The sequence below is a fragment of the Lichenostomus cassidix genome, chromosome 25 (assembly GCF_008360975.1).
Source record: "Lichenostomus cassidix isolate B80296 chromosome 25, HeHo_3.0, whole genome shotgun sequence".
In the NCBI taxonomy this organism is placed as follows: Eukaryota; Metazoa; Chordata; class Aves; order Passeriformes; family Meliphagidae; genus Lichenostomus; species Lichenostomus cassidix.
In genome coordinates, this window is record NC_139505.1 from 2702197 (window position 1) to 2725204 (window position 23008).

At 42.3% G+C, this 23008-nt stretch overlaps 5 protein-coding genes across 8 annotated transcripts in view; 3 read left to right on the top strand and 2 right to left on the bottom strand.

The window, feature by feature from the left end:
* The window catches only part of LOC146427334 (uncharacterized), a 2834-nt gene extending 1177 nt beyond the window's left edge, over window positions 1-1657 (top strand). Inside the window, exon 2 of the mRNA XM_085082212.1 lies at window positions 1485-1657. Coding sequence (XP_084938338.1) covers window positions 1485-1657 — 173 coding nt within the window. The remainder of the gene's footprint in view (window positions 1-1484) is intronic.
* LOC146427326 (uncharacterized) overlaps window positions 1-18761 on the bottom strand; it is a 98597-nt gene extending 79836 nt beyond the window's left edge. Inside the window, exon 1 of one of the 2 annotated variants that reach the window (XM_085082479.1) lies at window positions 18732-18761. The gene's annotated coding sequence lies outside the window, so the exon portion shown is untranslated. Of the gene's footprint in view, window positions 1-18726 lie in introns of both variants that reach the window. The other variant, XM_085082480.1, reaches the window with a different exon arrangement.
* LOC146427327 (uncharacterized) overlaps window positions 1-22851 on the top strand; it is a 98991-nt gene extending 76140 nt beyond the window's left edge. For 2 of the 3 annotated variants that reach the window (XM_085082481.1, XM_085082482.1), the window contains exon 2: window positions 22201-22851. In XM_085082481.1, the coding sequence (XP_084938607.1) occupies window positions 22222-22701 (480 nt within the window). In that variant the 5' untranslated portion in view covers window positions 22201-22221 and the 3' untranslated portion in view covers window positions 22702-22851. Of the gene's footprint in view, window positions 1-20651; window positions 20664-22200 lie in introns of those variants that run through there. The other variant, XM_085082483.1, reaches the window with a different exon arrangement.
* Window positions 6163-6676, bottom strand: LOC146427335 (scale keratin-like). The gene has a single exon (XM_085082487.1). The coding sequence runs from the start codon at window positions 6649-6651 to the stop codon at window positions 6175-6177; it is 477 nt and encodes a 158-aa protein (XP_084938613.1). The 5' UTR covers window positions 6652-6676; the 3' UTR covers window positions 6163-6174.
* LOC146427336 (scale keratin-like) lies at window positions 10644-13758 on the top strand. Its single transcript, XM_085082484.1, has 2 exons — window positions 10644-10665; window positions 12887-13758. Exon 2 carries the CDS (start codon window positions 12916-12918, stop codon window positions 13390-13392), a length of 477 nt encoding a protein of 158 aa, XP_084938610.1. The 5' UTR covers window positions 10644-10665; window positions 12887-12915; the 3' UTR covers window positions 13393-13758.
* Window positions 22852-23008: the final 157 nt, after the last annotated feature.

Genomic DNA, 23008 nt, shown 5'->3' on the forward strand with positions numbered 1-23008 from the left:
CGATATAAATATGTGGTTGTGTTCTGATAGCCCAGCGTTTTTGAAACGGGATTGGAATTCAATTTTCATTTCAAAATTAAAAATATTCTTATTGAAAAGAAATATTAAAAATATTCTTTTAAAAATAAAATTTTTTTTATTTTATTTTTATTCTTATTAAAGGCTAAAGAAAGGTAAAAAATTTATTCTTATTAATTCTTATTATTAATAATAATATTTATTCTTATTAAAAATAAAAGGTAAAAAATTGAAAAATTATTTGTCCAGGTGAGCTTTTGCTGTTCCCTTCAGCTCTTGGCTTCTCACCTCAAAATTTCAGTGGATTTTCTTGTAAAATTTAAATTTTCATTTATTTCTCTGAGTTTCTTTATCAGCGCAGATATTTTAATTCACATTTTCTCTGCTTGTAGCACAAAAATCTGCCTGAACACCCTGGAGACAAAACCTGCATCTGGATGGTTTAAAAAAAAAAAATTATAATTTTATTATTTTATAGTTTTATAAAATAATTTTATAATTTTATAATTCCACTGAAAAGTGCAGGATGGCCTCGTCCAAAAATTGAATTCTTTTGCAGCACAAAAATCTGCCTGAACGCATGAGAGACAAAACCTGGAGGTTTTAAAAAAATATTTCATATTTCCACTGAAAACTGCAGGATTGAGTTAGAGAATCAATTGGAATCCAAATCTGAATTCCAACTCCGTGTAAAACTCGCTGATTTCAGAAGAAAACGAGTTTAAAAAAAAAAAAAAAATATATATATATAAAAAATAAAAATAAAAACTATTAAAAATATATAAAATATAAAAAATACAAAAATATAAAAATAAAAAAATAAAAATATAAATATAAAAATATAAAAATATAAAAAATAAAAATATAAAAATATTAAAATGTAAAATATAAAAAATATAAAAAATATAAAAATATAAAAAATATAAAAATATATAAAATATAAAAATATAAAAATATAAAAATATATAAAATATAAAATATAAAAATATAAAAATATAAAAATATAAAAATATAAAAAAAAAAAAAAAAAAAAAAAAAAAAAAAAAACAAAAAAAAAAAAAAAAATATAAAAAATATAAAAATATAAAAATATATAAAAAATAAAATATAAAAATATAAAAATATAAAAAAATAAAAATATAAAAATAAAAATATAAAAATATAAAATATATAAAAATATAAAAATATAAAATATAAAACTATAAAAATATAAACACATAAAAATATAAAAATATAAAAATATAAAAAATATATAAAATATAAAAATATAAAAAATATAAAAAATATAAAAAATATAAAAATATAAAAAAATAAAAAACCATATAAAATATATAAAAAAAAATAAAAATAAAAAAATTTTTAAAATATTTTTTAATCTACCACGCGTGAATAAGAAAACCAAAAACCTTGCACCTCCAAGCAGATAAAAACGATGATTAAGACTCCAGGCAGCCTAATTACCCCAGCTAACGAGAGGCGAAGGAACGAGAAATCCGCGTTGTCATCCCGAAAGAACCTCACGGGAACCTCGCCAGGCGCGAACCTCCACCAACTCACCGCCGAGATGAAAGGAAACCTCCGGGGCTGTAATCTGCGTTTCGCGCCGCGTCAGACACCCCAACCGACTCGTAAAACGTAAAATAAACTCAAAACGTTGAGCAAAAAAAATCTCTTTCGCCACCCGCGGGGCGACCCGGGCGTGATGAACGCGGTCGATGGGAGGTTGGCGGGAATCCCAAAAAGTCCCTCCTCGAAACTGAGGAATTATTGCGGTTGGGAAAGAGATCTGAGGTCGTCGAGGTCGAGTTGGGTTTGATCCCCACTTGGTCGGTCATTCCTAAAATCTGGGGATTCCCTCCTGGACACCTCCAGGCGTGGAATTTTTTTAGGTTTTTGATTTTTATTTTTTGAGGGAGATTGTTAGGTTGGGAAAGAAGTCCAAGGTTGAGTCTGAGCTTAACCCAGGAATTCCCTCCTGGACACCTCCAGGCGTGGAAATTTGGGTTTTTTTAGGTTTTTGATTTTTGTTTTTTGAGGGAGATTGTTAGGTTGGGAAAGAAGTCGGAGGTTGAGTCCGAGCTGGGATCGATCCCAGAAAAAATCCCAGGAATTCCCTCCTGGACACCTCCAGGCATGGAACTTTATTTAGGATTTTTATTTTTATTTTTATTTTTTAAAGGAGATCATGGGATTATTAGGTTGGGAAAGAAGTCCAAGGTTGAGTCCGAGCTGGGATCGATCCCAGAAAAATCCCAGGAATTCCCTCCTGGACACCTCCAGGGGTGGAAATTTGGGGGTTTTTTAGGTTTTTGATTTTTGTTTTTTGAGGGAGATCATTAGGTTGGGAATGAAGTCCAAGGTTGAGTCCGAGCTTAACCCAGGAATTCCCTCCTGGACACCTCCAGGCATGGAAATTTGGGTTTTTAGTTTTTATTTTTATTTTTTGAGGGAGATTTAGGTGGGAAAGAAGTCCAAGGTTAAGTCCAAGCTGGGATCGATCCCAGAAAAAAATCTCAGGAATTCCCTCCTGGACACCTCCAGCCACAGGAATCCAAACCTTTCCGAGGATTTTCCCTTTTCCAGCAGGAATTTCCCCAAATTCCCACCTGCCAGATCCCGAAATTCCCCCTTTGCTCCGGGATGAGCTCCCCCAGCTCCCTCGGCATTCTCCATTCCCTTCTCCTGCTGGAAAATTCCCTGGAAAATCCCAATTTTCCCACTTCCCTATTTCCCTCTTCCCCTGATTGTCCAAGAACTGCACACAGATTTTCTCATTTCCACCACAAAACCACCCACCACCACAAACCACCCACCACCACAAACCACCCCACCACCACAAAAACCACCCACCACCACAAACCCACCACCACAAACCACCCACCACACAACCCACCCACCACCACAAAAACCACCCCACCACCACAACCCACCACCACAAAACCACCCCACCACCAAAACCCCACCACAAACCACCCACCACCACAACCACCCCACCACCACAAACCCACCACCACAAAACCACCCACCACCAAAACCCACCACCAAACCCACCCACCACCACAAACCCCCACCCACCACAACCACCCACCACCACAAACCACCAACCACCCAACACCCACCACCAAACCACCCACCACCACAAAACCACCCCACCACCACAAAACCACCCACCACCACAAACCACCCACCACCACAAAACCACCCCACCACCACAAACCACCAACCACCCAACCACCCACCACCACAACCATTTTCCCATTTCCACCACAAAATTTTCCATTTTCACCACCACCACAAAATTTTCCATTTTCCCATTTCCACCACGAAATTTTCCCATTTCCACCACGAAATTTTCCATTTTCCTAATTTTCCATTTTCCCATTTCCACCACGAAATTTTCCCATTTCCACCACGAGATTTTCCCATTTTCCCATTTCCACCACGAAATTTTCCATTTTCCCATTTCCACCACGAGATTTTCCATTTTCCCATTTCCACCACGAAATTTTCCACTTTCCCATTTCCACCACAAAATTTTCCCATTTCCACCACAAAATTTTCCCATTTCCACCACGAAATTTTCCATTTTCCCATTTCCACCACGAGATTTCCCATTTTCCCATTTCCACCACGAAATTTTCCCATTTCCACCACGAAATTTTCCACTTTCCCATTTCCACCACGAGATTTTCCACTTTCCCATTTCCACCACGAAATTTTCCATTTTCCCATTTCCACCACGAAATTTTCCATTTTCCCATTTTTCCATTTTCCCATTTCCACCGCGAAATTTTCCCATTTCCACCACGAAATTTTCCATTTTCCCATTTCCACCACAAAATTTTCCATTTTCCCATTTCCACCACGAAATTTTCCATTTTCCTAATTTTCCATTTTCCCAATTTTCCATTTTCCCATTTCCACCACGAGATTTTCCATTTTCCCTCCTCCTCGTCCCACCGAAATTCCTCCCCGGGGTCACTCTGTCACACTCTGTCACATTTCCTGCTGACCAAGGACTGTCCTAACCCCAGGCTGGTGGCTCAGCAGTGTCACCACCTTGTCCTCTGTCCCTTCCCTCTGAAGGATCTCAGAGCTCTGGTTAATCGCTGCTCAAGGGCTCCTTTCGTGGTCGGAGCTTTCCTGTCCGTTCTCTTCACCTCAACAGATTTTCTGGCACATTTTTCAGGTCCTGGCAGGAGGTAGACAGAATTTCTGACTGATTTTCAGGTCCTGGCAGGAAATAAACAGATTTTCCTGCAGATTTTTTAGATCCTGGCAGGAAGTAAACAGATTTTCCTGCAGATTTTTCAGGTCCTGGAAGGAGTTAGACAGAATTTCTGACTGATTTTCAGGTCCTGGAAGGAAGTAAACAGATTTTTCTGCAGATTTTTCAGGTCCTGGGAGGAGGTAGAAACACTTTCTGACTGATTTTCAGGTCCTGGCAGGAAGTAAACAGATTTTTCTGCAGATTTTTCAGGTCTTGGCAGCAGTTAGAAACACTTTCTGACTGATTTTTCAGGTCCTGGCAGGAGGTAGAAACACTTTCTGACTGATTTTCAGGTCCTGGCAGGAAGTAAACAGATTTTTCTGCCTATTTTCAGGTCCTGGCAGGAGTTAGAAACACTTTCTGACTGATTTTCAGGTCCTGGCAGGAAGTAAACAGATTTTTCTGCCTATTTTCAGGTCCTGGCAGGAGTTAGAAACACTTTCTGACTGATTTTCAGGTCCTGGCAGGAAGTAAACAGATTTTTCTGCCTATTTTCAGGTCCTGGCAGGAGTTAGAAACACTTTCTGACTGATTTTCAGGTCCTGGCAGGAGGTAGAACCCCCTGGCTGTTGTTCGGACACCACTGGGGAAGCTCTGAGTTTTGCTGGGAGATTAATTAAATTTTACACACACAAACACTGGAATAAAACCCAATAAAAATCAGATTTTTCACTGCTTTTTTAGGTAATAAACGCTGAGACTTTTCCTGGATTCTCCATCCAGTTGCAGAGCAGATTTTGCCTTTTTAAATTCAATTTTACCTTAAATTTCTGCTCAGAATTTCTCCAAACGTGGTGATGCTCAACAATTCTGTTTTTCTGGAGGGAAATTCACACCCTGAGATCTTTTGGCAGCAAAACCGGATGAAGAAAATTCCTCGTGAGATAAAGATCTGCCTGAATCAGGAGGTAATTTTGTGTTTTGCTGATAAAACTAAAAGATATTCTGCGTGATTTGGTTTCAGGCTACTTATAAAATGTGGACAAAAATTGGGTTTATGTTTCAGAATTTATGATTTACACATATTTTTATAAATATTTTTATATTTATATATTATATATGTATATAAATATATATATATATATAAATATATCTATAATATATATTTTTTTAAATATATAAAAAATATATATTTATAAATATATTTGTATATTTCTATTTATATAATATATAATATATAATATATAATATATAATATATAATATATAATATATAATATATAATTTATGATATATGATATATGATATATTATATATGATATATATTTTTTATATTTTATATTTTATATTTTATATTTTGCATTTCAATATTTTACATTTATAGATTATAAATTATATATTTTACATTTTAATATTTTATATTTTATATATTATATATTATATATTATATATTTTACATTTTAATATTTTAATATTTTTTAAAATTTAAACATAATTCCTATAAATAATTCAAACAGAACCGCAGAAGTCCCAAACGGAGGCGATGCAAATTTAGAGGGAATTGGGATTTTTTTAGCCAAATTTTGGCTTTCCAGGACCTGAAAGGGTGACAAGGGACTTGGGGACAGACAAATTCCAAGGACCTGGAGTGACTCCAGGAGAGAATGGACAAATTTGGGGACACAAAACCCACCACGAGGATTTTCAGTGATGCAACAGAGATTTTATTGAGAACAAAAGAACAAAAACAACACCGAGGGTGGGGACAGGAGGTGGCAGAGCTTGAATGTCACTTCAATCTGTCACTCCTCCGGTCCCAGGGGTGACAAATCAGGAGACGACGAGGAGCTGAACCCGAGGAGGAATTGGGAAAGGATTTGGAGGGAAGGAGGATTTGCGTTTCGCGGTTTCCTTCGACGCCATCCGGAGGGTTTTTTCCCGCGGCGCTCAGCAGGACCAGCAGCTGCCGTAGCGGCCGTAGCGGCCGGACCACGAGGAGTAGGGGCTGCAGTAGCCAGAGCCAAAGGATCTCCCCGAGCCCCACAGGCCCCGGTAGCCCCCATAGCCCCACAGCCCCCCATAGCCCCCCAACCCATAGCCCCCATAGCCATAGGGACCCCCATAGAGCCCCCCGGAGCCCAGCGAGCCGTAACCCCCATAGCCAAATCCCCCATAGCCAAATCCCCCATAGCCCAGCGAGGCCCTCGAGGCTCCCAGCACAGGCGCTCCAGCAGATCCCACCACGGAATCCTGCGGGAAGGAGCTCAGGATGGGCCCGGGGAAGGTGACCACCACGGCGGGAGGCTGGATGACCGCGGTGGAGTCGGGGCACTGCCGGACACACGGCTCGTTGCCGCTGTCCGCCAGGGGCTGAGGCCGCAGGACGCCGCAGGCAGAGCTGGGGTAAAGGTCGTAGCAGGGCATTCTGGAGGGGCGGAGGAGGTCAGCGGACACTGGGGAGGGAACAAACACAAATTCCGTGGATAAAATTGTCATAAAATGGTTATAAAATGGTTACAAAATGGTTATAAAATTGTTATAAAATGGTTACAAAATGGTTATAAAATGGTTATAAAATGGTTATAAGTTGGACAATCCTCTTGAGGCTAATTTACCTTTACGCTTATCCCAAATCCATCTACACAGACAAACATCAAGAACTCCCACGATAAAAATCCATTAAAAATTTCTGTTGGCTGAACAAACTTCCTGCCGAGGCTTTGCAAGCTGCTTTGGTGGCTCTGATTTCTACTAATTTCTACTAATTTCTACTAATTTCTACTGATTTCTACTAATTTCTACTGATTTCTACTGATTTCTACTGATTTCTACTGATTTCTACTGATTTCTACTAATTTCTACTAATTTCTACTGATTTCTACTAATTTCTACTAATTTCTACTAATTTCTACTGATTTCTGCTAATTTCTACTAATTTCTACTAATTTCTACTAATTTCTACTAACAGGAAACGACACTTGAAAACCCCTGGTTTTGCCATTTCAAACCCAAACACATCCATTTCCAACACCAAAAGAAAATAACAATCATTGCAAAATAATCTGGTATTATTGAAGATTTTAGAATCCTTCTGGGTGATCCCAACCTCGATCAAAACCAGGAGAAAACAAATCCTGGGATTTTTTGGAAGGAGATCCCACGGAAGGATCCTTACCTTTCTCGGGGAGCTGAACGAAGCGAGGAAGGCGAAGTGGAGAGCTCCGGGTCGGGAGAGCTTTTATACCATCCTGGAGATCCTGGGGATGATCCAAGGAGCAATTTGGGGATGTTCATAATTAGGACAAACCCATAACGAATGCGACACGTCGCTCCTCAAAGTTCTGCTGACTCCTCGTTTGTTGGCTGGTCCGAAGTCTCGTGAAACGTGATTTGTGGGTTTCGTCACCCAATTTTCTTTCATCTCCACTGGGGACAAATCATCTCCACTGCTGTTATCATTCCGTCCTCAGCCCTGGAATTATCCCAAATATTACGGCAGGAATTATCCCAAATATCCCCAGCAGCTTCTCCGTCATTAATGCCAAAACCTGTCTGCTCGCTTGGGGTCACCGGGTGTGCAGAGGTGGTTTTTTTCCATTAAAAAACACCTGGAAATGTGCTTTAGAGCATTGGAAAAAATACCTGGAAATGTGTTTTAGAGCTTTGAAAAAAATACCTGGAAATGTGTTTTAGAGCATTAAAAAAAATACCTGGAAATGTGTTTTAGAGCATTAAAAAAAATACCTGGAAATGTGTTTTAGAGCATTAAAAAGAATACCTGGAAATGTGTTTTAGAGCATTGAAAAAAATACCTGGAATTGTGTTTTAGAGCAACTAAATAAATGGTTTAGAGCAACTCTGGAAATATATTTTAGAGTGATTAAATAAATTATTTAGAACAACTCTGGAAATGTGTTTTAGAGCGTTAAAAAAAAATACCTGGAAATGTGTTTTAGAGTAACTAAACAAATTCTTTAGAGCAACTCTGGAAATGTATTTTAGAGCAACTGAATAAATTATTTAGAGCAATTCTGGAAATGTGTTTTAGAGCAATTAAATAAATGATTTAGGGGAACTCTGGAAATGTATTTTAGAGCATTAAAAAAAATACCTGGAAATGTGTTTTAGAGCAACTAAATAAACAGTTTAGAGCATTAAAAAAAATACCTGTAAGTGTGTTTTAGAGCAACTAAATAAATGATTTAGAGCAACTCTGGAAATGTATTTTAGAGCAACTGAATAAATTATCTAGAGCAAATAAATAAATGATTTAGAGCAACTCTGTGGTCATCATTTCTAATTATATCAGTCTCAGCTGCATAACGAGAAGTGAGAGAAATAGTGAGAGAAATGTGGAATTATGGAACCCAAAGAAAAGTGTGTAAATAATCTTGTGGTGCTCAAATGGTTTTTATTACAGAATCCTGGGATTATTTGGGTTGGAAAAACCCTCCAAGATCATCGACTCCAAGCTGTGATTGATCCCCACCTGGTCAGCCTCATGAACATCCAGGAATTCCTCGGAATTCCTGTGGTTGTCCCATCCCTGGAAGCGTTTTGACTAAAACCCTCACAAAATTCTTGTTTTCACCCAAAAATTTTTATTTCTAACTCCTCACTGTGGGGGGGAAAAACACCCTGAAGGTGCAGAAATCCCAAATATTCAGCCTGGAACTGATGGTGACAATGACACCAATAAACGGACTGAGGTTTTTTTTGTGATGTCATTCCATAATTGTGAGGCGCCTAAATCCACCTCCTCCGTGCCTCTAATCCACTGGATCATCCGCGGGATTTGCACGGACTTGCTTCCTGGAAGCTTGGAGCGATTACTGCCCAAAAAAATCCCCCCCAGAAAGGGGATTTTGGGAACCCCACCTGGCCATTTAGGGATCATCCGCGGTGGCGTGGAGTCTGCGAGATTAAAATCCGCCGTGGAGCCTTTGCGTCACGCATTCCGAATTCCTCATTGTTCCCGGAGCACAGAAACTTCCAGCTCAGCCCTGGTTGGGATTTGTGACTTCTGTATCGCAGGAGGTCAGGAATTCCTAAGAATCCGAGGCGATGATTCAAAGCGCTTCTGTCATATTTTGATTTTTGCACCAAAAGATCCATTTTTGCTAAAAAATCCCACATTTCCTCAGGTCTGTTCAGTGTGGTCAGCTGCCGTTTTTGTCCGGACAGCATTAAACCATTAACAGTTGAGAAAAAAATTTTAGGGACCTCCAATCCCTTTGTTAGCCTCCTTCCTTTGTGAATTCCTTCCTTTTTTATCCCCAAAAACCCAAACAAACTGAAGTTCCTCTCTGTCCTCCCCCATGGAATTCCGGGGATTCCTGGAATTTTCCTGTGGAATTTTCCAGGAGCTGGATTTTGATGATCCCCGTGGGTCCCTTTAAAATCAGAATATTCCATGATTTTTAACCAAATTGTCCCCACTTTGGTGATCCCCGTGGGTCCCTTTAAAATCAGAATATTCCATGATTTTTAACGGAATTGTCCCCACTTTGATGATCCCCTTGGGTCCCTTTAAATTCAGAATATTCCATGATTTTTAAGTGAATATTCCCCACTTTGGTGATCCCTGTAGGTCCCTTTAAAATCAGAACATTCCATGATTTTTAATGGAATTGTCCCCACTTTGATGATCCCCGTGGGTCCCTTTAAAATCAGAATATTCCATGTTTTTTAACGGAATTTTCCCCACTTTGGTGATCCCCGTGGGTCCCTTTAAATTCAGAATATTCCCCACTTTGATGATCCCCATGGGTCCCTTTAAAATCAGAATATTCCATGATTTTTAACGGAATATTCCCCACTTTGATGATCCCCCTGGGTCCCTTTAAAATCAGAATATTCCATGATTTTTAACCGAATTTTCCCCATTTCAGCCCCACCCAAATCCTACTGGAAAACATCACCCACAACGGAGACTCCCAGCTGTGGGTAGGGAAGCCAAAAAGGCAGAAATCACCCCAAAAATTCCCTGCAGATCCCACTGAGAGTCTCCAACTTCCATCCCAACAGATTTTAATGGGAATTACACTGAAATTACGCAATGGGAAAAAACACTTAAACAAACATCTCACCCCTGACTCTGCACTTTGTCATTCCGATAAACTCACAAAGAGCTGGCTCGGCAATTCCTGACGTAACTCCAGCGACAGGACTAATCACAGGTATTCATTTCCCCCAGAAGTCGTCACCAGATTAAAGAATTCCCCTGTAATCCGCGGCGACGTTCAGATCGTCATTACAAACAAATTTGAAAAGCCTCATAAACGCCGCTAATGAGCCCGAGGGTTTCGTCACGCCGGTGGCTGCGGGAGTTTGGAACTGGGGCGGCGAAAGATGCTGATGTGGTTCCTCCAGCTGATATAAAAGCTCCTCTCTCTCCTCCATCCTCCAAACGCTTCCCTCGACTTCTCCGAGACTTGGGTAAGTCTGATTCTCCTCGGGGTGTTTCTTGTTGGTTTTTTTTCTCAGCTTGAGTTGAGGTTCATCGTCCGTTCTGTTGGGTCCAGAATGGTTGGTTCTGCCCAGTCTGGATGGATTTGGGAAGGAGTTTCTAATCACTGAGGTTCTTCTGTTTTTGGGGTGGCAGATATGACTTTTGGGGCGGCAGATGTGACTTTTGGGGTGGCAGATATGACTTTTGGGGTGGCAGATGTGAGTTTTGGGATGGCGATACGATTTTTTGGGGTGGCAGATGTGACTTTTGGGATGACAGATATGACTTTTGGGGTGGCAGATGTGATCTTTTGGGGTGGCAGATATGACTTTTGGGATGGCAGATACGATTTTTTGGGATGGCAGATATGACTTTTGGGGTGGCAGATGTGATTTTTGGGGTGGCAGATATGACTTTTGGGGTGGCAGATATGATTTTTTGGGGTGGCAGATGTGACTTTTTGGGTGGCAGATGTGACTTTTGGGGTGGCAGATATGACTTTTGGGGTGGCAGATATGACTTTTGGGGTGGCAAATATGACTTTTGGGGTGGCAGATGTGACTTTTTGGGGTGGCAGATGTGACTTTTGGGTGGCAGATATGATTTTTGGGGTGGCAGATAACACTTTTTGGGATGGCAGATATGATTTTTTGGGATGGCAGATACGATTTTTTGGGGTGACAAATATGACTTTTGGGGTTCTTGGTGTCGGAAACTCCACACCTTGGAGCAACCTGACGATGCTCTAAGCCAGATGAGACTGAGGGGAAGTTGAGGTTGGATTTTGGGAAGGAATTCCTCCCCAGGAGGGTGGGAAGGGTGGACAGGGCTTGGAGCAACCTGGGATAGAAGAAGATGTCACCATGGCAGGGGTGACACTGGAGGACCTTCAAGATCTCTTCCAACCTAGACAATTCCAATGTTTTCTGACTGATTTATCTCTAAATAATCCTGCAAAAAGCAGGGAGTTGGACTTGAGATCATGATCCTCGTGAGTCACTTCCAGCTGGAGGAACTCTGTGACCCTCTGATCCAAATTTTGGCACATTTTACCAAATTTTGGCACATTTTACCAAATTTTGGCACATTTAACCAAATTTTGGCACACCTTACCCACCTCCAACTTGGCACAAAAAGCCCCAAAAAACTTGACAAGTGACAAACCCACGTTTGTCCTCCAACCCCAAATCAGCTTCTCCTTCACCTCCTTCCATAAGTTCCTCCTCAAATCTCTGTTAAGGATTTACAGAACATCCTCAGAGATTTGTCGTTTATTGTCCCGTCAAACGCCTTTCTGGGCAACCTGGGCGATCCCAATCCTATAATCTGCCGTTCCCTCGACTCTCAGCAAAACTGGGATGAGTGGGAAGATGAAGCTACTGTAATTAAGTCCTCTATGAGCTCCATCTCGTGCAAACCTGCTGAACCCAAATCCGAGTTCTCCTAATGACTCACCCAACGACCTTGGACGGAGTCGCTTTGCTCTCGCTGCTTTTGCTCCCCGAATTTTTCGGTTTAATGGGGAGAAAGAAGTTGTAGTTCTCTGCAGGATGTTGTGGGCGACGTGATTTTCCAGAACATTTCCCATGTGTGAACTAAATTATCTAAATTATCTAAAATTTCAGATAATTTTTGAAAAACTTTGAAAAATTTTGGAAAAACTTTGAAAAATTTTTGAAAAGCTTTTCTGAAGAGAAGAGCACTGAGGTTGGGATCACCCTGAAGGATTCTGAGATCCTTAATAATGCCGGATTATTTTGCAATGATTGTTATTTTCATTTGGTGTTGGAAATGGATGTGTTTGGGTTTGGAATGACAGAACCAGGGGTTTTCAGGCATTGTTTCCTGTTAGTAGAAATTAGTAGAAATTAGTAGAAATTAGTAGAAATCAGTAGAAATTAGCAGAAATTAGTAGAAATTAGTAGAAATTAGTAGAAATCAGAGCCACCAAAGCAGCTTGCAAAGCCTCGGCAGGAAGTTTGTTCAGCCAACAGAAATTTTTAATGGATTTTTATCGTGGGAGTTTTTGATATTTGTCTGTGTAGATGGATTTGGGATAAGCTTAAAGGTAAATTAGCCTCAAGGGGATTGTCCAACTTATAACCATTTCATAACCATTTTGTAACCATTTTATAACCATTTTATAACCATTTTATGACCATTTTATGACCATTTTATCCACGGAATTTGTGTTTGTTCCCTCCCCAGTGTCCGCTGACCTCCTCCGCCCCTCCAGAATGCCCTGCTACGACCTTTACCCCAGCTCTGCCTGCGGCGTCCTGCGGCCTCAGCCCCTGGCGGACAGCGGCAACGAGCCGTGTGTCCGGCAGTGCCCCGACTCCACCGCGGTCATCCAGCCTCCCGCCGTGGTGGTCACCTTCCCCGGGCCCATCCTGAGCTCCTTCCCGCAGGATTCCGTGGTGGGATCTGCCGGAGCGCCTGTGCTGGGAGCCTCGGGGGCCTCGCTGGGCTATGGGGGATTTGGCTCTGGGGGATTTGGCTATGGGGGTTACGGCTCGCTGGGCTCCGGGGGGCTCTATGGGGGTCCCTATGGCTATGGGGGCTATGGGTTGGGGGGCTATGGGGGGCTGTGGGGCTATGGGGGCTACCGGGGCCTGTGGGGCTCGGGGAGATCCTTTGGCTCTGGCTACTGCAGCCCCTACTCCTCGTGGTCCGGCCGCTACGGCCGCTACGGCAGCTGCTGGTCCTGCTGAGCGCCGCGGGAAATCCCAGAATAAGAGATGACCGGAAGTGGAGAGATCCAACCCCGACCCCAAAGGAGGAGTTGTGACCACCTTGTGGCCATCCCACCCCGGTGGAGCTGGAAGAACTCAACTCCTCCTTGCTTTATTCGCCTTCTACTCGTCGTCTTCTGTGTTGTTTTTCCATCTCTGTGTGTGTGTGTGAAATGTGGGATAAAATAATAACTTAAATTCTTCTGAAATGCAATTTCGCTGTCCAGATGAAGAAGAACAGCCGAGGCAGGATTTGCCTGAGATCTGATATTCTTCTCATTCTGTGCTGCTTTTCTGTGGATGTGTTTTCTCATTAAAGTGATTTCTGTTCTGCATCAAAACAAACGGAGTTTTTAGTTTTAATTCCTCTGGCTGTGGGTTTGGAGGAAAATTCATATCCTTACAAAAGGATTTCAGATTTCAGATTTCAGATTTCAGATTTCAGATTTCGGATTTCGGATTTCAGATTTCAGATTTCAGATTTCAGATTTCAGATTTCAGATTCCAGATTTCAGATTTCAGATTTCGGATTTCTGATTTCAGATTTCAGATTTCAGATTTCAGATTTCAGATTTCAGATTTCAGATTTCGGATTTCGGATTTCAGATTTCGGATTTCGGATTTCAGATTTCAAACTCACCTGAAATGAGTGCTATGAGTGAAGTCATTGCCCATAAATCAAATATTTTGGGGCAGAAATCCTCCTTCCCCAGCTGTCCTGGGCTATAATAGAAACAAAAGTACAATAATAACATAAAATATAAAAATAATAATATAATAATAATATAAATAATAACATTACAGAGTCGTGGAATCATGGAATGGGTTGGAATGACCCCAAAGACCTCACAGGGAAAGATTTCTTCCCAATATCCAACCAAAATTTCCCCTCAGTCACTCTTACCTCATTCCCTGCAGTTCCTGAGGAAAATTCCCTGAAAATCCTGGAAGGTGGAATCTCACCAGAGTAGAGCAGAAGAGGGTTAAGATATTTTCCACACAGGTTAAGATATTTTCCAATCCTTGAAGGAGCAGTTTTTCTGTCAAAAACCACCAAAGCTTCGCATTTCGTGATCACACAGAAATATTATTTCAGATTTCAGATTTCCACAGTGTGGCCCAGAAAACTTAAAATAAAGCTTTGCCAGGAAGTTGATTTAATTTCTGCTGCTCTTGAGGACAGAGTTGAAATACTTGGGTGAGAAAGTATTTGAGAGCCTGAAACTCGGAGAGATTAAAGGTTTACTTGGAAGAAATTCATACTGAAGTCTGATTTTCCCTGATTTTTGGGGTGGGAAAATAATTTCCATGGTTTAAAGCCAGTTTGGATCTACCTGACCCAGTGAGAGGAGGTGGAGCAGGAGGTGGAATGAGATGAACTTGGAATTCCCTAAAAACCCAAACCGTTCCATGATTCCAGGGTATTTCGGGATATTCCGTCATGAAATATCATTCCATGCTATTTTAGGTTATCGTTCCATGATATTTTAATAATAAAATATCATTCGCTAATAATAAAATACCATTCCATGATATTTTAGGATATTTTAGGATATCATCCCATGATATTTTAATAATAAAATATCATTCATTAATATTAAAATACCATTGCATTATATTTTAGGATATTTTAGGATATAATCCCATGATATTTTAATAATAAAATATCATTCATTAACAATAAAATACCATTCCATGATATTTTAAGGTATTTTAGGATGTCATCCCATGATATCTTAATAATAAAATATCATTTAGTAATAATAAAATACCATTCCATGATATTTTAGGATATCATTCCATGCTATTTTAGGGTATTTTAAGATATCATTCCATGATATTTTAATAATAAAATATCATTTATTAACAGTAAAATACCATTCCATGATATTTTAGGATATTTTAGGATATTTTAGGATATTTTAGGATGTTTTAGGATATTCCAGGTCATTTATCTGTCACTGACACCTGCACAGGTGAAACTTCTAAAGGAAATCACTGTGAAAATGGGAGAAAAGAACACCAGAACATGGAAACTTTGATGCAATGAAATTTTAATGCAATTGAAATTTGAAGCAAAGCAATGCAGAGTCTCCAAGACGCAGGAAACTCTTGGGTTCTCTTCCAAATCCCAGCTGTTGGTGTGAACAAACAGGACCCACTTTTGGGTCCTTTTGCTCCATATTCACCCCGAAACACCGAAATGGGGCTGGAGGAGCTTGGAGGCAGAAGCTGAAAGAGCAGAAATCCCAGAGGGGCTGAGGAGTGACAAATCCACGTCCTCAGGATGGAGCGGCGATGGTTCCGAGCTCCTCAGCTCTGGAAATTCGTGTTTCGTTCTCCGGGGTTTTCCCGCGGGGTTCAGCAGCTGCCGTAGCGGCCGGAGCGGCCGTAGCGGGATGACCAAGAGCCCCAGGAGCCAAAGGATCTCCCAGAGCCCCACAGACCCCGGGAACCCCCATAGCCCCACGGACCCCCATAACCCCCCAGCCCATATCCCCCGGGTCCATACAGACCCCCAAATCCCCCAGGGTAGCCAAATCCCCCATAACCCCCATTGCCAAATCCCCCAAATCCGCCAGGGCCGAATCCCCCATAGCCCAGCGAGGCCCCCGAGGCTCCCAGCACAGGCGCTCCGGCAGATCCCACCACGGAATCCTGCGGGAAGGAGCTCAGGATGGGCCCGGGCAGAGTGACCACCGCGGGGGGAGGCTGGATGACCACGGTGGAGTCGGGGCACTGCCGGACACACGGCTCGTTGGCGCTGTCCGCCAGGGGCTGAGGCCAGGCGAGGCTGGACCCAAAGCCGGAGGTGGAGATCAGGTCGTAGGAGGACATTTTGGAGGAGTTGAGGTTAATCTGGAAAACAATTGATTTGAAAAAGAATGTTATTCACTCCAGGAAACGCTCTGGACTTGGCGCTCTGTCCCAACCCGGAGCGCTTTGAAGCTCCGGAATTTCCCCGCGTGTATTAAAGGCGAAAATGGAATGAGAAATAAGCCGAGGTGATTTTCTCGGGCTCTTTGGTGAGTCACGGGATCAGCAAGGAGTGGGACTTTGCTCCAAGAGCCGAGCGCGTCGTGATTCAGGATTTCGTGACTCTTCACCCGCGCTGATCCCCTTTGTGCTGATCCCTCTCAAAGCAAGGATTACAACTCCCTGTCTGCTCAAATTCTCTTGTTGGGTGAATCCTTTACAAGGGTGATTGTCCCGAAATCCCAAACATTAAATCGGGGATTTGGGATCCCTACAAATGAGTTTAACACCTCAGCGTTTGGATTTTGGGCTCCGAATTGTTTTGGAAAACTCTCACGCCAAACCTCTTGCCCTCGTTAACTTGGAAAAACCCAACGCTTCACCTTTCAGCTCCTTGAATTCCTTCCAGGATCCCTTTTCATCTTAAATAAATGTCTTGCAGAGCATTTTAAACATCTCTCAATTCCTAATCCAAGCCAGGGCTTGACTTCAGGGAGTTCCTGCCATTTTATGTTGAATTAAGAACATTTTGGGTGATTTGTAAAAGAATAAACCGGATCTAACGGTGGGTTTGCCTCTCAGCTCAACATTTCCCTGCAAACCAGGGAGATTTAAACTTTCCAAATAATTTCCCGTTTAACCCAAGAGAGGTCAGGAATAAACACTGAACCAGTCACACCATGGACACAGCTGGTGGAGGCGACCCGACATCAAACTGAATTTTCTGCCATAGCAAAATGGCAGAAATTGGAATTAAATTAATTAACCTTTCAAGGTTTAATTTGGAGTTAAACCTTGAAAGCAAAGATCAGCTGCCCGTGAGGTTTTTGTGAGGTTTGTCCCTTCAACTGAAATTTTACCTACGAGTTCCCAACGGAAGAGATCATCCCAGAGAGAGCGAATCCAGAAGGGGCAAAGAGATGTTTCAAAAGTGGCAAAGAGATTCCAAAAGTGACACAGAGATGTTTCAAAAGTGGCAAAGAGATTCCAAATGTGGCGAAGAGAGATTCCAGAAGTAACAAAGAGCAATTCCAGAAGCAGCAAGGAGAGATTCCAAAAATGTCAAAGAGAGATTCCAAAACTGGCAAAGAGAGATTCCAAAAGTGACAAAGAGAGATTCCAAAAGTGACAAAGAGATTCCAAAAGTAGCAATGAGAGATTCCAAAAGTGGCAAAGAGATGTTTCAAAAGTGGCAAAGAGTAATTCCAGAAGCAGCAAGGAGAGATTCCAAAAATGGCAAAGAGAGATTCCAAATGTAGCAAAGAGAGTTTCCAAAAGTGACGGAGATAGTTTCCAAAAGTGGCAAAGAGAGATTCCAAAAATGGCAAAGAGAGTTTCCAAAAGTGGCGAAGAGATGTTTCAAAAGCGGCAAAGAGATTCCAGAAGTAACAAAGAGCAATTCCAGAAGCAGCAAGGAGAGATTCCAAAAATGTCAAAGAGAGATTCCACAAGTAGCAAAGAGACGTTTCAAAAGCAGCAAAGAGATTCCAAAAGTGGCGAAGACCAATTTCAGAAGTGGCAGAGAGTTTCCAAAAGTGGCAAAGAGAGATTCCAAAAGTGGCGAAGAGATGTTTCAAAAGTGGCAAAGAGATTCCAAAAGTGGCAAAGACAATTTCCAAAAGTAGCAAAGAGACATTTCAAAAGAGGCAAAGAGCAATTCCAGAAGTGGCAGAGAGATTCCAAATGTATCAGTGACAGATTCCAAAAGTGGCAAAGAGATGTTTCAAAAGTGGCAAAGAGATTCCAAGAGTGGCGAAGAGCAATTCCAGAAGTAGCAAAGAGAGATTCCAAAAATGGCAAAGAGAGATTCCAAATGTAGCAAAGAGAGATTCCAAAAGTGACAAAGAGAGATTCCAAAAGTAGCAAAGAGAGTTTCCAAAAGTGGCAAAGAGATTTTCTGAAAGCGGCAAAAAGCAATTCCAGAAGTGGCAGAGAGTTTCCAAAAGTGGCAAAGAGAGATTCCAAAAATGGCAAAGAGAGATTCCATAAGTGGCAAAGAGATTCCAAAAGTGGCAAAGAGCGATTGCAAAAGTAGCAAAGAGACATTTCAAAAGTAGCAAAGAGATTCCAAAAGTGACAAAGAGAGATTCCAAAAGTGGTAAAGAGATGTTTCAAAAGCGGCAAAGAGATTCCAAAAGTGGCAAAGAGAGATTCCAGAAGTAGCAAAGAGAATTTCCAAAAGTAGCAAAGAGACGTTTCAAAAGAGGCAATTCCAGAAGCAATTCCAGAAGTGGCAGAGAGATTCCAAAAGTGACAGAGATAGTTTCCAAAAGTGGCAAAGAGAGATTCCAAAATTGCCAAAGAGCAGCTCCAGAAGCAGCAAAGAACATTCCCAACCTTACCGAGTCGTTGAGGAGTTCAGATGGAGCGAAGGGAAGGCGTTGTGAGAAGCCCAGGTGGAAACACCTTTTATACACTCCAGACTCGCCCGAGGGGACGGGAGAAGCTCATTAGTTGACACAGAACATTTTTTGTATTGATTGCTCCTCCGAGTGACGAAATCGCTGCTCTTTCTGTTCGTGTTTATTTTTTTATTTCAATTATCGCCTGACGTCACGCGAGGTCCTTTTATCTGGGGAGCTGATGGGTGAAATTAGTGCATCTTTCATCCGAAAATATGATTCATGAGTTTATCAGTTTCTCGGAGTGGCACCACCTACTGAGCTGTTTACACACAAGTATTATTCCCCTGTCTTGCAAGACAATTATGCTCAGAAATCTACAGAAATTATGAAATAGTTGGATGGGTTTGGGGATGCAAATGTCCAGAAAACTTTAGGTTTTGTCTGACCCTTAAAGCTGAATTTCCTTCTGAAGGGAGAGATGTTTGTGATTTTAAGGATTGCAATGGAAAGCTCAAAATAACCAGAGTGTGCATTGAATTAATAATTTATTTTACGTTTTACTGAGGTTATTATTTTATTCCATCCCTGGAAGTGCTCGAGGCCAGTTTGGATCAACCTGGGATGGAGGAAGCTGAACCAGATGGTCTAAAACTCCCACCTTTCCACCATCCCACGATTCTACAGAGGGAGAAACCCCAAATTTAGCCGCGGTGGAAATAAAAACCCTTTATTTTTGGAGAGGATCCTGCAGCTAATCCCATCCCCGCTGGCGTCTTTCGGCGCGGAGCAATTACGAGGCGTGATTCTGCTGGGAAAGGCAGATGCTGCCTTTTGCTGAGGTTTTCTCTCTCTGTTTGCACCACTTCGCCCTACTCTGTCATTATCATCGTTATCGTCGTCGTCACCCTCGCCGTGATCTCCACGCCGATTATTCGTAAAATTACGAGCTTTTCCAAACATTTGAGGATTTCCCGAGCCATTGTCCCGAAAAAAAAAAATAAATCATGTCGATGTTTTACAAGAACATTCCAGGGGATTTTCAAATAACTCCCGAACAGCCATTACTGACTTTTTCCTGCTGTGTCAGAGTTGCATAAAACGTGAGCCTTTAAGTGTAAACACCCCGCAATTACGAGAGATTATCACATTAAAATTGCTAAATTGAGGCCTCTTGGGTTTTTCCCATAATCAGCTCGTGGCTTGTAACACGGTTTTGACCTTCCTGTCTTTGACCTTAAGGAAAAAATCTATTTTTTTTCCCCTTTTTTTAATTTAAATTACAGAATGTTTTGTCTCTGACATGGAAAAATAGGATCACCGGATGACCCTCAAGGTTCTTTCCAACCCAAACCGTCCCTTGATATGATTTTATGATATAAAATCCATCCCAAGATGCTCCTGATTGTTGTGTTCGCCTTGCCTCGAGTAGGTGGAGGGAGAAGCCCTGAACCTGCAAAACCAATATTTTTCCTTAATTTTCCTGTTTCTCCTTTGAGATCCCAAACCAAATCCCATTTCTTTGCCTCCTGTTGATCTCCAGGACCTTCACCTGGACAAAACAACGAGCGTCCTTCAATCGTCCTCATGACGAACGACTCCTAAATAACCCAAACCAGCTTTATTTCCTCCCCTAGCGCTGCAAACAGCAATGGGATCATCGAAAATAATTCCAATAATTCCCACGCAAAGCCCGGAGACAATAGAGGTCTGGGGCGGAATGCGCACCTCACGCTCTGAGAGGGTTTGAAGGGCAGCGGCAACAGGCAGAAACAATTTCAGCACTCTGAGGAATTAGGAGTCCTGCAATTTGGGGTTGGGAGTTAATTGCGAGCTCATCACGCAATTAACTCGAGCGGGGAGCTCTATAAAAGGTGTCTGCACCGAGTCCTTCCATCCACTCCTCTCGCCTGCTCTGCCTCCGCGAATCAGGTAAATCGCTTTTCTCTCAAAATTTCTCTGAGCTGAACTTTGTGGCGATAAATCTGGATTTTAACTCAGGTAAATCGCTTTTCTCTCAGACTTCTCTGAGCTGAACTTTGTGGCGATAAATCTGGATTTTAACTCAGGTAAATCGCTTTTCTCTCAGACTTCTCTGAGCTGAGCTTGCTGTCAGGAAATCTGGATTTTGAACTCAGTTCCCTCTGGTTGCAGTCAGGCTGCTCTGTGGGGTGTTTGGGGTTTAATTTCTCGTTCGTCTCCAGGTCTTGTAGGAGAGGTTTTGAACCCCCAAATTATATTATTTGACACTCCAAAGAAAATTCCTAGGGTGTATTTGGTTTTTAATTTCTCGTTCGTCTCCAGGTCTTGTAGGAGAGGTTTTGAACCCCAAAATTGTATTATTTTAGTTCTCCAAAGAATTCTTTGGGTGTATTTGGTTTTTAATTTCTCATTCTTCTCCAGGTCTTGTAGGAGAGGTTTTGAACCCCCAAATTATATTATTTTAGCTCTCCAAAGAAAATTCCTTGGGTGTATTTGGTTTTTAATTCCTCATTTATCTCCAGGTCTTGTAGGAGAGGTTTTGAACCCCAAAATTGTATTATTTAACACTCCAAAGAATTTCTTTGTTGTATTTGGTGTTTAATTCCTCATTCATCTCCAGGTCTTGTAGGAGAGGTTTTGAACCCAAAAATTGTATTATTTTAGCAATCCAAAGAATTCCTTGGGTGTATTTTAGGAGATAAAGGGTAACCTGTATAAATGGCTGCATTTGGTGGAGTTTTGCTGGGCTTGTAGCAGGAAAGATCAAATCCAGGTGGAAATCATCAACTGGGAGTAATGAAACGCTAAAGAAATTATTTACCTTGGAAATTCAAAGATACTCCTGAGGAGCAGCGACTTTGTAGGAATGAAGTCAAGAGTAGCCTGGAGATCACAGTGGTGGGAAAAACAGGAATAGGAAATCCAAAACTGCGACTTTGTAGGAATGAAGTCAAGAGTAGCTTGGAGATCACAGTGGTGGGAAAAACAGGAATAGGAAATCCAAAACTGCGACTTTGTAGGAATGAAGTCAAGAGTAGCCTGGAGATCACAGTGGTGGGAAAAACAGGAATAGGAAATCCAAAACTCTGACTTTGTAGGAATGAAGTCAAGAGTAGCTTGGAGATCACAGTGGGAGGAAAAATAGGAATAGGAAATCCAAAACTGTGACTTTGAAGGAGTGAAGTTGAGTAGCCTGGAGATCACAGTGGTAGGAAAAACAGGAATAGGAAATCCAAAACTGCGACTTTGTAGGAATGAAGTCAAGAGTAGCTTGGAGATCACAGTGGGAGGAAAAACAGGAATAGGAAATCCAAAACTGGGACTTTGAAGGAGTGAAGTTGAGTAGCCTGGAGATCACAGTGGGAGGAAAAATAGGAATAGGAAATCCAAAACTGCAACATCCATTGAATTCCCAGATTTATTACCGATACCTCGGACTAAGATTTGCTATTCCTTTAAAATTACCATAAATTGACATCTTTTCCAGATTAACCTCCACTCCTCCAAAATGTCCTCCTACGACCTGATCTCCACCTCCGGCTTCGGCTCCGGCTTTGGCGTCCTGCGGCCTCAGCCCCTGGCGGACAGCGCCAACGAGCCGTGTGTCCGGCAGTGCCCCGACTCCACCGTGGTCATCCAGCCTCCCGCCGCGGTGGTCACTCTGCCCGGGCCCATCCTGAGCTCCTTCCCGCAGGATTCCGTGGTGGGATCTGCCGGAGCGCCTGTGCTGGGAGCCTCGGGGGCCTCGCTGGGCTATGGGGGATTCGGCCCTGGCGGATTTGGGGGATTTGGCAATGGGGGTTATGGGGGATTTGGCAATGGGGGATTTGGGGGTCTCTATGGACCCGGGGGATATGGGCTGGGGGGTTATGGGGGTCCGTGGGGCTATGGGGGTTCCCGGGGTCTGTGGGGCTCTGGGAGATCCTTTGGCTCCTGGGGCTCTTGGTCATCCCGCTACGGCCGCTCCGGCCGCTACGGCAGCTGCTGAACCCCGCGGGAAAACCCCTCAACTCCGCGATGGACGCCGTCTGGATCCTCACGGGAGCTCCTGAGGGAGGGGAAGGACATCAGACTTGAGTCAGAACCCCTCCCGAAATCCCGCTTGGTGTTTCCTCCTCGCTCTGTTCCACCTCCTCGTCCCCAGCTGAGGTCAGACGTGGGACTCAACCACCCGCTGGCTTCACCCCGGAACTGCCAACGCCTGGGACGAGGCTGAGGGAGCAGGGAGGGACAACCTGCCTGTCCCTGTCTCACCTGTCCTCGTCTCACCTTGTCCCCTGGGGCTTCCCTGCCCT

Coding starts and splice junctions, on each gene's coding strand:
- LOC146427335 (XM_085082487.1), bottom strand. CDS start 6,651: ATGCCCTGCTACGACCTTTACCCCAGCTCTGCCTGCGGCGTCCTGCGG.
- LOC146427336 (XM_085082484.1), top strand. CDS start 12,916: ATGCCCTGCTACGACCTTTACCCCAGCTCTGCCTGCGGCGTCCTGCGG.